The following is a 15709-nucleotide window of genomic DNA, read 5'->3' as shown; positions in this document are numbered from 1 at the left end:
CTGCAATGTATTCCAGTGCATTCATTAATAATTCATTATTTCATCAACAAATATTTCTTGAGTGCCTACTATGTACAAGGTTCTCAGCACAATAAGCTTTAAGACAGAAACTGGTACATAGTAGGCATCAAAATAGATTCATATGATTCTAATCAATTAATTAAATTCTAATTAATTCAATTAATTAGTCAAAGCCCTGGGTTTAGCACTGGCCTTCTCATTAACTACTGTGAGATTTTTCTCACTTTTCTGAGACTCAATTTCCCAATCCATAAAGTGGGCTGTTAATGACTGTTCCATCTGCATTACAGGAGACCTGAGGTTCACTCTTTGGGGGAAGACAAAACAAAGAGCTTCAGAAGTACCCCAAAGACATTTTTCTGTTCTTGTGGAATGGCATCTTCAGAGGCAGTTATCATAACCCTGAATGTTTATGAGTGAATGCAATTTCATATAGAAGTCCTATGTGGGCATTTAAACTACATAAGTACATCGTGTTTTGTATTAATTATTAAACACAGATTTAACTTAATAAATTTTTGTGATCTGTTGAGCTGTTAATTTACAGCGGACGGCACTAAAAGCTAACAAGCACAGAGCATCACCAGTTACCCAACTGATAGTAACAAACAGTGAGCTGGTGAGCACTTGCTGGTGGTTTAGTCGCTAAGTCATGTCCAGACTCTGTGACCCCATGGCCTGTAGCCCGCCAGGCTGCTCTGTCCATGGGATTTCCCAGGCAAGAATACCGGAGTGGGTTGCCATTTCCTTCTCCACAATGAGTGCTTACTGTGTGCTGGGTACTGTTCTAAGAGTTATACAGCTCACCTCATTGAATTCTCCCAAGACCTTACTAATGTTTCCCAGATGAGGAATCTGAGACAGGAGAGATGAAGTAATGAGAGCTTCCACAGAGAAATCTGAAGTCACAGGCCTTGAGCCTGCATCATCCTGACTTCAGAATCCAAGACGCTCGCCACCACAGAACAGCATCTCGCATCAGAAGTGGCATGGCACCAAAAAGCCACAGCAACTTTCACCTTCCCAGACACCTTCATTTATTTATTTTTATTGATTAATTTTTCCCACAACATGTGGGATCTTGGTTCTCTGACCAGGGATCAAATTCTTGTGCCCTGCAGTGGAAACGTGGAGTCTTAACTGCTGGACGGCCAGGAAAGACTGCTGGCTCCCAGGTGACACAGCGGTAAAGAATCCCTATGTTAGTGCAGGAGACAAAGGAGACTTGGGTTCGATTCCTGGGTTGGAAAGATCCCCTAGAGAAGGAAATGGCAACCCACTCCAGTATTCCTGCCTGAAAAATCCCACAGACAGAAGAGCCTGGTGGGCTACAGTCCATGGGGTCACAAAGAGTCTGACAAGACTGAGCACGCACACACACACACGCATGCACACACCCATGCACCTTTAAAGGAGGAGGACTATGACCCACATCTCCCCACAGGCCTGATTTCATGAACTAGTCTCAGTAACTAAGCACACTTTTCCTCTGAAATATGACAAGCCAAGAGGGAAGTGCTTACCCGCTGGGATGAAGTGAAGATGGGCCGCCTGATTTCATCAGTTTCGTACTGGCTGATGAAACCCCGCTGTTGTGTCAGGTCCAGTACACCCTCCACGTGGCCGTAGAGTCTCCTGACAATGGCTGGTCGGTGACTCTGCAGGTCACGGGCTGGGTGGGGTGAGTGGGGGTCCCAGGAGCTGGGAAGCTCGGGGGGCTGGCTGTCGGCCTGGGCCTCCCGCACAGCTGCAGTCAGTTGTTCACAGCCCCAAGCACCCTTATTCCAGATGGTGTCCAGGAGGCGCCTGGCCAAGTGGGAGATGGGCTGCCCCACGAGGCTAAGCCCCTCATAGTCCTCCCAGGAGAGGACTTCCCGGGAAAGCAGCCGGTCCAGAATACTCTCAAAGCCCTCCAGGGACCCCGAGACCAGCAACTCCACCAGTTGGCTTCTCTGTGTCTGAAAAGCATCTTGTGCGCACATTTCACAATCTGGGAGGAGAATGAGGTCAGGGCAGGGCTTCTCAGAAAGCAGGCGGAGGGTAGTGGAGAGGGCAAGTCTGCCCCACCCTGAGACCAAGCCAGCCACGGCTGTACCCTCAGACACCACCAAGGCAAGCTCCCCATTGTACAGATGTTCAAACTGAGGCCCAGAGAAGGCAAACTGGCTTGTGGTCTCACAGGGTCTGAAGCAGCCAGGAGTTAAATTAAGGCCCCTGGCTCCCACATCTATGCGTCATGCCTGGTTTAACAGGTTTATGACTTCCTTGGTGGTTCAGTGGTTAAGAATCTGCCTGCCAATGCAAGGGACACAGTTTGATCCCTGTTGCGGGAAGATTCCAAATGCTGCAGGGCAACTAAGCCTGTGTGCCACAGTTACTGAGCCCGCACCAAAGAGCCTGCATGCTGCAACTATTGAAGACCGTATGCCCTGAATAAAGCCTGTGCTCTGCAACAAGAGAAGCCACTGCACTGAGAAGCCCACGTGCCACCACTACAAAATAGCCCCCTCTCACTACAACCAGAGAAACCCCATGGGCAGTAGTGAAGAACTTTTGGTGCTCTGTCACAAATAAATACAAAGTTTTTTTTTTAATTTAAAAAGGATTCCGTTAATGTTAGGAGCAATGTCTCCCAAGGAATCAGGGAATCATTTCTCAACGAGAGGTCCCTTCTATGTTGGTTGGATTCACGCTACCATAGCTCTCTCTTCAATAATGGCTAATGTTTATTAACTGACCACATATAATGTGTCAGGCACCATCCTAAGTGCTTTCAATTAACCCTGCCAACCACTCTGAATTTGGTACTAGGATCAGCCCCACTTTACAGATGAAGAAACTGAGTCACAGAGAAGCTTGGTGACTTGTGCAAGGGTTGAAAGCTAGACGAGGCAGAGCTAGGATCTGAACCCCAGCAGAGCAACTCCAGACGGCATACCTTATTTGGGTTCCCTACAGAGGCTCGAGCCCAGACCTCTGTACATAACCCACGGCGACCCCCAGAGGCAGACCCAGAACACTGCTGTGAAGATGCCAACCCAGGTGAAGTGAAACTCGTGGTGCATTTCAAAGCCTATGGATGCACTGACTCCCATCTACTGCTCCCCTCCCCAAATGCCCAGGCCCTCCCCCCACCATCACACACCGTGTGCTGTCACCTCTGCCAATGGCTTACCCTGGGCTCAGCCCTCAGACTCTGGGTCCTGGGAGTCCGTGGGAAGCGATCTCACAGAGCTCCAAGCCCTGGCAGGGTCCCCACGCAGCAGAGGAAATCTCTCAGCAGGTTCCCTCCTGTGATGGTCACGGAGTCCAGAGACGTGGGCTGGTGCAGTGCCCACAGAAAGCGAAAGTAAAAGGACGTAGGCATGGGAACTGAAGAGGAACTCCAGCGTCTGTCTACAAAACAGGGACATTCCAGGAGACTGAAGGGAGCAGACGCCAAGGGGCTTGGAAAGTCTGCCTTTTCCCTATTGGTTCTTTATGTGCCTAACTCCCATCTTGGCCCGAGTGGAAGCCTGGGTTTTACTCATCCTGGCATCTCTAAGCCTGGCATGGAGCTGGGCCATGGGGAAGTACAGTGAGAATGTTCATGAATCAAAAATCCACTGAGGGAAGGGGTGGGGCTGGAACATTCTGTACCCGTCTTCATATGCCAGCCAAAGGAAGGGAAAGGAGAGATCGCAGCTCAGAATGCTGCCAACATGTAGGCTGGAATTCCTGTGCTGGCCAGATGAGGAAACTGAGGCAGCCAGGTAGCCCACGAGTCTGGCAGCTTTGGGGGCTGTGAATCCCCAATGCGGAGGCCACTGTAAACCAGAAAGGAACACAGTTCTCTCTGGCCAAGCAGGCCTCCTTCCTGTGCCCAGTGCCAAGCAGAGGAGTCCAGAGGATAGAAGTGGGGAGAGGGGAGAAGAGAGAACAAGACGGGGTAGCACAGGCTCTGGGCTTGACGCTGGAGTGGTTCTCGGCTATGAAAACAGCAGGTCCATCACCACGCCTGCCCAGGTCCTCCACAAACAGCCCAGAAATGGGGTCTGCACTTCACCTCGAACCCAATGCCCAGAAGACCCATGTGCAGCCAGGAATTAAAGAAGCTGAAGAGTTCAGATGAGATAGGACATTGCCTGCCCCTCTCAACCAGAGGAGGCCTAAGGACAAACAGTGGCCCTCTCCTCTGCATCAGGAGAATCTGGATCACTCAACCCCCGACCCGCAAAGATCATTAGGTTTAGAGTGCATGCTCAGTCGCTTCAGTCGTGTCCCACTCTTTACGACCCTACAGATTGCAGCCCTCCAGGCTCCTCAGTCTATGGCTTAGAGTAGGCATGGCCAAGTCACCTGCAGGCGGGACTTACGTGGCACAGGACTGGCAGGTCTCAATTTGCCCACAGACTCCACGTCTTTCCTGGGGAAACCCCCTACAGGATGGGCAGAGGCCAGAGCTGGCCAAGCAGATGTGAAGAATTACGTAATTCTCAGCAGTTCTGGCACAGAGCTTTTGGCCTCCACCATGACTGGCACAGAGAGACCCCACCAAGCCTAATGATCTTTGACACACCTACAAATACGTTCACCCACAAGGGGACGAGCTACAGCTAAGCCAGGACCCTCTGCAAGCCTGCCAATTCTGAGTCAGTCGACAGATGCTTGAGGCATGCCTATCAGACTTGTGATGTCAGGGTACCCAGAGAAGGAGGCAAGCCCTAGCCAGAAGATTTGGCAGTCTATCCTCCCACCAAGAGCTGGAAAGTCCCATCTCTGTCCTAGCCTTCTTCCAGAAACCTCAGAGCTGGGAGAATCTCCAAGTATCAATCTTGCCAGCACTCTGTGTCTAAGAAGGCATTGTCCTTTCTCATCCTAAACATTCAGGGCAAAAGACCTGGCCCGTTGCTGCCCTCACTAACCAGTACAGGAAGTTCCTTATCATGTCTAACCAAAGTTTTCCCTGTTTCAGTTTAAATTGCGAACGATAGAAAACAGATGTCCACTCAACACCTATTTCATAAAAACTGTCCCTAAAATCCTACCTCTTGCCCCTTTATTCCCTACCCAGACTTCCCCTCGTCAGACTAAACTAATCAGCCTCTCTCCATTACCTTTTCTTCTCCACTTTAATTACTGCAACTTTGAGGTCCTTATAGTCTTTTCTCGAGGAGGGTACGGTCTATGCAAAGAAAGGGGCACTTGCTTACTGAAACAGAGGGTCAAATGGAAGGGGCAACCCACACGGGGCCCCCGCTTATCCCCAAGCCTAGGGCAAGCCCTGATCCCTCCTTCCTTCCTGAGACACAGCCGGTCTGGTTTTTCTGGAGCCCTGAGCCATTTGATTTGCCTAAGTGCTGAAATCTCAGCCTGCTGGACAGCTGCAGATAGGAAAGAGAGGCAGGCCCCAGAAGTTCACCTTCTGAGCTGTCCAGCTCTTGTCAGGGGCCACGCCTCCCCTGGGGCACTGGACCTATCGCCCCCTCACTTACCGCAGCATGCTCCATTCTTGCCCCCTTCACCAAGCTTCTCACCGGGAGAGCTGTTCTCAGCAGCACAGACACATAATGTAATTTCTCCACCTAACCCCATTTCTCTGCTCCCTTCACAGCAGGACTCCCGAGCTGTCGTCTGTACTGCTCTCCTCAAGCTCTCCCCTCCTGTCCCCTCTGGCCTCCAGCTGCTTTTGTCATGGCCCCTGGTGACCTCCAGGTCACTGGATTCTCAACGCTCACTTGTTGGCTCTGCCAAAGGCATTCGTCATCATCACTCCCTTTCTTCTCCCTGAAGCATCTTCTGTGTTCCTCCAGAACACCCCCACTCTCTGATTTCTCCTCCCATCTCACTGGCTGTTCTTTTGTCTCCTTGGCTAATTCCTAATGCTACGAGCTACAGAACTCCCTGGTGGGACCTCTTTTCTCTGAATGACTCTCGCCCTAAGTGAGCTTGTGGCTTTAAATACCAGCTATCTGGTGATGATGCTCTAAATTTTATTTCCAGCCCCAATGTCCCCACTAAGCTTTTCCAACTGCCTAATGGGATGCCCAATGGGCATCTCAAACTTCACAAGCATAAAACCCAACTCCAGATCTTCCCCCTAAACAGGTCCCATTTCAGTCACTCAGTCATGTCTGACTGACTCTTTGCGATCCCATGGACTATAGCCTACCAGCTCCCCTGTCCATGGGATTCTCCAGACAAGAATACTGGAGTGGGTTGCCGTGCCCTCCTCCAGGGGATCTTCCCAGAGACCCATGTCTCCTGCGTTGGCAGGCGAGTTCTTTACCTCTAGCGCCACCTGGCCCCATACCTCATCCCTCTTGCCTGCTTTCTTTCTCTCTATAGCACTTATTACTACCTGACATGTCGTGTATTTACTTATTGACGGCTGTCCAACTCCTTTCCAGAAAACGAACCCCACGAGGGCAGGGAATTTTATCTGATGTTTTCTTTGCTGTACCCTCAGTGTCTCATCCAGTGAACTGATCAAGACTGTATGAACGAATTAAAAAATGGATTTCCTCTGCGTGGTTCTAGGAGCCAGAAGCGGAGCCAAGGGGTGGAATCTGCAAGCCACAGACTTTTGACTAAATGAAGCCAGAGCTACAGGACGCTGAACAGTGTTTCTTAAGTAATGAGCTCCCCAACACTGAGCATATGTAGTTGAGGGATCGTGTACTGGGTGGGAGGTTAGCAGGCTAGATGGGGTCCCTTCTAGCCTCAGATCTCAGAATGCTGATCGGTGAAGGGGATCTGAGTAATCAGTCAATTTAGGAGCAGAGTGATTAGGAGAGTGAAGGAATGTCACTCTGGTCTTCACCAATGGGGTCTTCTCTCTATGGAACAGGACCCTGTGCCCAGAGAACAGCCTGTGGGGAGATGGAGCCCACCACTGGGAGAAGCCCAAGAGCTCAAAAAAGAAGGAGAGAAGCAAGAACAGACTGGGAGCCAAGGGTTCAGCTGGGGGAGCCCTCCTGGAGGAGATGGAGGAGGCGTTTGAGTTTGTTGCAAAGCAAGGAGGACCAGATGGCTGTTCCTCAACAGGAGGAGAAAACGCGAGGATGAACGGCACAAAAGATGCGGCGCTGGCAGGCCCTGGTGTGTGTGGGTCTGGGCAAAGATAGGATTGGGGATGGGCAGGGGTCTCCACACACACCAGTGAGGAGGTGGAGGCAGGAGACTCCCAGGACAGTTACCAGGCAGGGTTAGAGAGCATCCGGGCACTCTCATTTATACCCATCCACTCACAAGCAAGGCGAAACTGGGTAAACTGAGGGAGAGAGGAGGAGGCTGGACAGAAAGTAGCTCCCGCTCAGAAATCTGAAGCCTGGCCGGCCGGCGCCTCACAACTTCATCGTGGACTTTCTCCCTACACACAACCTCGACCCCCAAATCACACCTCTCTATAGAACTCAGAGGCTCGAGGGACGAAGTTCTGCCCACGCCGCTCCCCCTCTAGCCTCTTCACAGACCGCCAGGAGGCTCCCCAACCTCCAGACGGCCCCTTTCCTTCTAGACTCCGGGACTCCCGAAGGGGAAACCAAGGCAGCTTCATCGAGAGCCTGGCGGCCTGGACGGCAGTCAGGTGTCCCAATCCCAGGAACGGGACCCTCGGCGCCCGCCGTCCCTCGCGCTGGGCTCAGGAGTACTCACCCCTGGCAACCGGGTTCCTCGGGGCAGCTTGAGTCTCCACTAGCCTGCTCGGCACCGGCGAGACTAGGCGGCGCTGGTGTTCCGCCCCGCCCCCATCCCGCCTCCGCCCCGCCCCCACCCCGCACACACCCCTTCCCGGCCACGCGCCCAACTTGCCCCGCCCCCTCTGCCCGGCAGCCCCAGCGCTCCCGGCCCCGCCCCCCACCTCCTGGGAGTCGAGAGCCAGAGGGACCCAGGCGGCCTGAGCACACAGGGCACACACATACACACGCAGAGATATACTTTGAATTGAAAAGCTAGGTAAGCTGTTGGGGTCAGTATTGCCTGTCTCCGCTTTGAGGGTCAGTAAGTCAATAGTCGTCTTGTTGTTGTTTTTGTTCAGTCGCTCAGTGGTGTCTGACTCTGCCACCCCTTGGACTGCAGCACGCCAGGCTTCCCTGTCTTTCACCATCTCCCGAATCTTGATCAGACTCATGTCCATCAAGTTAGTGATGCCATCCAACCATCTCATCCTCTGTCGTCCCCTTCTCCTCCCGCCTTCAATCTTTCCCAGCATTAGAGTCTTTCCCAATGAGTCCAGTCTTCGCATCAGGTGGCCAAAGTATTGGAGTTTCAGCTTCAGCATCAGTCCTTCCAATGAATATTCAGGTCTGATTTCCTTTAGGATGGACTGGTTGGATCTCCTTGCAGTCCAAGAGACTCTCAAGAGTCTTCTCCAACACCACACTTCAAAAGCATCAATACTTCAGCTCAGCCTTCTTTATGGTCCAATTCTCACATCCATACATGACTACTGGAAAAACCATAGCTTTGACTACAGGGACCTTTATTGGCAAAGTAATGTCTCTGCTTTTTAATATGCTGTCTAGGTTTGTCATAGCTTTTCTTGCAAGGAGTAAGCATCTTTTAATTTTATGGCTGCAGTCACTGTCCACAGTGATTTGGGAGCCCAGGAGAATAAAGTCTGTCTTCGTTTCCATTGTTTCCCCATCTATTGGGGATGGGGAAGTGATGGGACTGGATGCCATGATCTTAGTTTTCTGAATGTTGAGTTTTAAGCCAGCTTTTTCACTCTTCTCTTTCACCTTCATCAAGAGGCTCCTTAGTTCCTCTTTGCTTTCTGCACTAAGGGTGGAGTCATCTGCCTATCTGAGATTTAGTCATCTAAAGCCTTCCTATTGCGAAGTCCCAGGACAGAGTTCTCCCAAGTATGATGGTTACATGTTAGGTAACAGTGGACAGGGCATTTAAACTTCTTCTTTTTACATTTTTCTTTCAATTCTTCCAAGTTGAGGCAAACCATCTCAGTTTAGTAATAACAGGGCTTGAACACCTCTCTAACACTGCCTAGTCCGGTTGGCTCTGTGACATTACCTAACTAGAGTTTACCAGAATTCTTTTTTACATTAAATTTATTTTATTTTATGATTTCTTATTTCTGGGAAGTGATTGCTACTTTTTCATTGAACGTATCGCTTCACCCTGGTGGCTCAATGGCAAAGAACTTGCCTGGCAGTGAAGGAGATATGGGTTCGATCCCTGGGTCAGAAAGATCCCTTAGAGAAGGAAATGGCAACCCACTCCAGTATTCTTGCCAGAGAAATCCCATGGACAGAGTAGCCTGGCCGGCTACAGTCCATGGGGTCAGAAAGGAACTGGACACGACTTAGAGACTAAACAACAACAACAATTAGTATAAACAATCCCTTTAAAACATTTGTACTTGGAAATTTTTAAATGTGAAGTCAATTTCAAGGGAAAATAAACTGACACTGACGTAGTGCTTTATAGACATTGAGTTAATCCTACCTACAGGATATTTGCTCAGTTCAGTTCAGTCGCTCCTGTCCAGCTCTTTGTGACTCCATGAACTGCAGCACGTCAGGCTTTCCTGTCCATCACCAACTCCAGAGTTTACTCAAATTCATGTCCATCGAGTTGGTGATGCCATCCAACCATCTCATCCTCTGTCGTCCCCTTTCCTCTTGCCCCCAATCCCTCCCAGCATAAGGGTCTTTTCCAATGAGTTGGGTCTTCGCATCAGGTGGCCAAAGTATTGAAGTTTCAGCTTCAGCATCAGTCCTTCCAATGAATATTCAGGGCTGATTTATTTTAGGATGGACTTCTTGTATCTCCTTGCAGTCCAAGAGACTCTCAAGAGTCTTCTCCAACAGTATACTTCAAAAGCATCAATTCTTTGGCGCTCAGCTTTCTTTATAGTCCAACTCTCACATCCATACATGACTACTGGAAAAACCATAGCCTTGACTAGATGGACTTTTGTTGGTAAAGTAATGTCTCTGCTTTTTAATATGCTGTCTAGGTTTTTCATAGCTTTTCTTCCAAGGAGCAAGTGTCTTTTTAATTTCACGGCTGCAGTCACTATCTCCAGTGATTTTGGAGCCCAAGAAAATAAAGTTTGTCTCTGTTTCCATTGTTTCCCCATCTATTTGCCATGAAGCAATAGGACTGGATGCCATGATCTTAATTTTCTGAATGTTGAGTTTTAAGCCAACATTTTTACTCTCCTCTTTCACATTCATCAAGAGGCTCTTTAGTTCTTCTTCACTTTCTGCCATAAGCGTGGTGTCATCTGCATATCTGAGGTTACTGATATTTCTTCCAGCAATCTTGATCCCAGCTTGTGCTTCATCCAGCCCGGCATTTTGCATGACATAGGATATTGGCCATCATTACTCTGATCTATAGAGGAAGAAACTGAGGCACAGAAGTGTTGATCAATCGATCCAAGTCCTGACAGCAGAGCCCAGATTTGCTCCCAAATGTCTGATATCAAAGTTCATGCTCAAACCACCACCCCACTCTGCTTCCAGGTAAATGCCTGCACAGGTGGTGCACAGTTGGCTGTTAGAAGGACTGAATCTACCCCCAGGAAAATCCTTCCAGATGGTGTACAGATCCATCTACAAGGATGTTCATACCTGTGCTCAGTAGCTCAGTTGTGTCTGACTCTGCAACCCCTTGGACTGTAGCCCACCAGAGTCCTCTGTCCGTGGGATTTTCCAGACAAGAATACTGGAGTAGGTTGCCATTTCCTCCTCCAGAGGATCTTCCTGACCCATGGATTAAACATAAGTCTCCCGTGTCTCTTGCATTGGCAGGTGGATTCTTTTCCACTGTGCCCCCTGGAAAACCCTACAAGGATGTTCGCCACCATCTTATCTGTAACAGTCAAAAACCAGAAGCCTCCTAGATGCCCAGTTATAAAGAAAAGTGACAGAGCAACCGAACCTGGAAAACTTACCTGATTTATCTTATCTCATATCCCATACCCATCCTGGGATCAAATTTGTCAACTTGACCTTCAAAACATATTCAGAATGCAGCCACTTCTTACCACATCCACCATGATTGCTGCTAAGTCGTTTCAGTCGTGTCCGACTCTGTGTGACCCCATAGATGGCAGCCCACCAGGCTCCCCTGTCTCTGGGATTCTCCAGGCAAGAACGCTGGATCACTTGAGTCCAGATCACTGTCATTCTCACCTGGGTTATGGCAAGAGCGCCCAGCCATTCCCCACGATTCCAACTAGTCTCTCTTCCATCCCAGCCTCACACTGAACCCCCGTCTCCATTTCAGTCTGCTGTTCCAAGCAGCCCGCCCATCTGCCAGTGTCCAAACTTTTCTAATCAGGCCCAAATGAGGCACCAATGTCCTTACATTAATAGTTTGGTCCTCACACCCAAGCTTTGCTCACTCTCTGCCCATGGGAGGCAACAGGTTGAACAGCATAGACGCTGGACTCAAGCGAACCTGGCTTTGGATCCCAACTCTATGCCCTTTGATCAGTGATTTAACCTTGGCCTTGGTTTCCCTTACAACTAAGTGGTGCCCACACCCCAGCCCCGCCATGCTATGTCTCAGGATAACCATAGTGGTGCCCCCACAGCCCACTCTGTCTGTGGCCTTAATTTTAAAACCCTTCAATATTAAGAACTTTTGAGATTTTGTAAAGGCTAGTGCATGTATACCTAGCTATGAAAAAAAAAAAAAAAACAAGATTGACATGACCAGGTTTTCATCACCTATGAACAAACACCTCACCATTTGGGTTTTCATTGCCAAATACGTGAAGTTATGGGTCAATTCCTATTGAATTTCTCAAAAGTGGTGTTGAGGTAGGAGATAGATGGGCTCCTGGCTAGACATTAAAACTAGCCTCCTGTTTACGTTTCCTGAGGAAGGAGGCATGTGGGCTCTAGGCTAGATATTTACAACCAGTCTCCTATTTGTACTTCGAGATGGAAATAGCAACAGGAACACGGTAAATGGCTGGACTTTGTCTCCTGCAGACACTTTAAGATAACAGTTATGGCAGGGAGAAAGAGGGGCTAAACCCTGTTTGATTAAAAGATCAAGGGGTCACATATTTCCCATCCCTGGGGCAAAGGAGACACTGCACATGCGCACAAAGGCTCTTTGGGAGTCAAACAGGAGAGGGCACCAGGCCGTAATAGGTGACGTTGCTGCTAAGTCACTAAATCCTGTCTCACTCTTTTGCAACCCCATGGATTGTAACTTGCCAGGCTCCTTTGTCCATGGAAAGTATTTCCCAGGCAAGCATACTGGAGTGGTTTTACATTTCCTTCTCCAGGGGATCTTCCCAACTCGGGGGTCTAACCTGTGCCTCCTGTGTCTCCTGTATAGGCAGGCAGATTCATTACCACTGAGCCACCAGGGAAGCCCTTTTAATTGGTGATGCTGCTGCTGCTGCTAAGTCACTTCAGTCGTGTCCGACTCTGTGCGACCCCACAGAGGGCAGCCCACCAGGCTCCACCGTCCCTGGGATTCTCCAGGCAAGAACACTGGAGTGGGTTGCCATTTCCTTCTCCAATGCATGCATGCATGCTAAGTCGTTTCAGTCATGTCCAACTCTGTGTGACCCCCATGGACAGCAGCCCACCAGGCTCCTCCATCCACGGGATTCTCCAGGCAGGAATACTAGAGTGGGTTGCCAGTTCCTTCTCCATTAATAGGTGATACTCCAACCCTAATCCCCGTAGGCCTCTGGGCTGGAATCCATTTTGGAAAAATGTTGCACACACATGTTGGAAAGGGTCCTAGGGCAGGGCAGGTGTGGAAAAAGAAACCAGATAATTGGCCAGAGATAAGCCAGGACCTGGAAGAACTGCCTTATATAAATGGCTTAACAGTCTGTTCGCTGCACTCTTCCTCATTTCGGGGAACGCCCACACCCTTTCTCTCTGGGGGTACGTATTTCTGCCTTGCTTGTATCTTAACAAATTGTTTCTCTGTGTGCTCTGTCACTTGTTGTGCTTGCCGCTAATAATAAACTTTGCACCTGTTTTTACAGTTTTTGCTTCCTTGAAATATTCTTGCTTTCAAATGGAGGCAACAGCCAGGGAAAATTTGCTTCCAGCCTCTAGCACTTGCTGGGCTGGTGGCTAGGATTCCTGGTTCTCATCCAGGCTCAGTTCAGTTCAATCGCTCAGTTGTGTCCGACTCTTTTCGACCCCATGAACCGCAGCACGCCACGTCTCCCTGTCCATCACCAACTCCCTGAGTCCACCCAAACCCATGTCTATTGAGTCAGTGATGCCATCCAACCATCTCATCCTCTGTCGTCCCCTTCTCCTCCTGCCCTCAATCTTTCCCAGCATCACGGTCTTTTCAAATGAGTCAGCTCTTCGCATCAGGTGGCCAAAGTATTGGAGTGTCAGCTTCAACATCAGTCCTTCCAATGAACACCCAGGACTGATCTCCTTCAGGGTGGACTGGTTGGATCTCCTTGCAGTCCAAGGCACTCTCAAGAGTCTTCTCCAACACCACAGTTCAAAACCATCAATTCTTTGGCACTCAGCTTTCTTTATAGTGCAACTCTCATATCCATACATGACCACTGGAAAAACCATAGCCTTGACTAGACGGACCTTTATTGACAAAGTAATGTCTCTGCTTTTTAATATGCTGTCTAGGTTGGTCATAACTTTTCTTCCAAGGAGTAAGTGTCTTTTAATTTCATGGCTGCAGTCACCATCTGCAGTGATTTTGGAGCCCAAAAATAAAGTCAGCCACTGTTTCCACTGTTTCCCTATCTATTTGCCATGAAGTGAGGGGACCAGATGCCATGATCTTAGTTTTCTGAATGTTGAGCTTTAAGCCAACTTTTTCACTCTCCTCTTTCACTTTCATCAAGAGGCTCTTTAGTTCCTCTTCACTTTCTGCCATAAGGGTGGTGTCATCTGCATATCTGAGGTTATTGATATTTCTCCCGGCAATCTTGATTCCAGCTTGTGCTTCCTCCAGCCCAACGTTTCTCATGATGTACTCTGCATATAAGTTAAATAAGCAGGGTGACAATATACAGCCTTGACGTACTCCTTTTCCTATTTGGAACCAGTCTGTTGTTCCATGTCTAGTTCTAACTGTTGCTTCCTGACCTGCATACAGGTTTCTCAAGAGGCAGGTCGGGTGGTCTGGTATTACCATCTCTTTCAGAATTTTCCACAGTTTATTGTGAGCCACACAGTCAGAGGCTTTGGCATAGTCAATAAAGCAGAAATAGATGTTTTTCTGGAACTCTCTAGCTTTTTTGATGATCCAGCGGGTGTTGGCAATTTGATCTCTGGTTCCTCTGCCTTTTCTAAGACCAGCTTGAACATCTGGAAGTTCACAGTTCACATATTGCTGAAGCCTGGCTTGGAGAATTTTGAGCATTACTGTACTAATGTGTGAGATGAGTGCAATTGTGTTGTAGTTTGAGCATTCTTTGGCATTGCTGACAGAATGTGGTCCACTGGAGAAGGGAATGGCAAACCACTTCAGTATTCTTGCCTTGAGAACCCCATTAACAGTATGAAAAGGCAAAAAGATAGGATGCTGAAACATGAACTCCCCAGGTCGGTAGGTGCCCAATATGCTACTGGAGATCAGTGGAGCAATAACTCCAGAAAGAATGAAGGGTTGGAGCCAAAGCAAAAACAACACCCATTTGTGGATGGGACTGGTGACAGAAGCAAGGTTCAATGCTGTAAAGAGCAATATTGCATAGGAACCTGGAATGTTAAGTCCATGAATCAAGGCAGATTGGAAGTGGTCAAATAGGAGATGGTAAGAGTGAATGTCGACATTCTAGGAATCAGCGAACTAAGATGGACTGGAATGCGTGAATTTAACTCAGATGACCATTATATCTACTACTGTGGGCAGGAATCCCTTAGAAGAAATGGAGTAGCCACCATAGTCAACAAAAGAGTCCGAAATGCAGTACTCGGATGCAATCTCAAAAACGACAGAATGAACTCTGTTCGTTTCCAAGGCAAACCATTCAATATCACGGTAATCCAAGTCTATGCCCCGACCAGTAATGCTGAAGAAGCTGAAGTTGAACAGTTCTATGAATACCTACAAGACCTTCTAGAACTAACATGCAAAAAAGATGTCCTTTTCATTATAGGGGACTGGAATGCAAAAGTAGGAAGTCAAGAAACACCTGGAGTAACAGGCAAATTTGGCCTTGGAGTGCAGAAAGAAGCAGGGCAAAGGCTAATGGAGTTCTGCCAAGAGAGCACACTGGTCATAGCAAACACCCTCTTCCAACAACACAGGAGAAGACTCTACATATGGACATCACCAGATGGTCAACACCGAAATCAGATTGATTCTGTTCTTTGCAGCCAAAGATGGAGAAGCTCTATACAGTCAGCAAAAACAAGACCAGGAGCTGACTGTGGCTCAGATCATGAACTCCTTATTGCCAAATTCAGACTGAAATTGAAGAAAGTAGGGAAAACCACTAGACCATTCAGGTATGACCTAAATCAAATCCCTCATCCAGGCTCCTCGGGTTCAATTCCCGGTCAAGGAACTAAGATTTTGCTCAGGCCACAGCTCATTACTGCCTCTCTGAGATCAGTGTTTCAGTGTTGGAGTTCCAAGCTTGTCACACACCCAGAGCAGCAGTGAGTAGTAAGTTACAGTATTCAATTATTTGCCTAATGTGGAATGCTTTGGTGCTGAGAGACCGTTAATTTAATCTCACGTTGCAGTTAGAGCAACTGACATTCAGAGA

At 48.7% G+C, this 15709-nt stretch overlaps 1 protein-coding gene across 9 annotated transcripts in view; it reads right to left on the bottom strand.

Annotated features, from left to right (window-relative positions):
- NOD2 (nucleotide binding oligomerization domain containing 2) overlaps nt 1–9026 on the bottom strand; it is a 35581-nt gene extending 26555 nt beyond the window's left edge. For 2 of the 9 annotated variants that reach the window (XM_061387160.1, XM_061387161.1), the window contains exon 1: nt 7657–8471. In XM_061387160.1, the coding sequence (XP_061243144.1) occupies nt 7657–8281 (625 nt within the window). In that variant the 5' untranslated portion in view covers nt 8282–8471. Of the gene's footprint in view, nt 1–1544; nt 2250–3196; nt 3418–7656 lie in introns of those variants that run through there. The other 7 variants (XM_061387157.1, XM_061387158.1, XM_061387164.1 and 4 more) reach the window with 7 other exon arrangements.
- Nucleotides 9027–15709: the final 6683 nt, after the last annotated feature.

Source organism: Bos javanicus, chromosome 18 (genome assembly GCF_032452875.1).
Source record: "Bos javanicus breed banteng chromosome 18, ARS-OSU_banteng_1.0, whole genome shotgun sequence".
In the NCBI taxonomy this organism is placed as follows: Eukaryota; Metazoa; Chordata; class Mammalia; order Artiodactyla; family Bovidae; genus Bos; species Bos javanicus.
The sequence above is the reverse complement of the archived record's forward strand: the minus strand, read 5'-3'. Positions and strand labels throughout refer to the sequence as shown.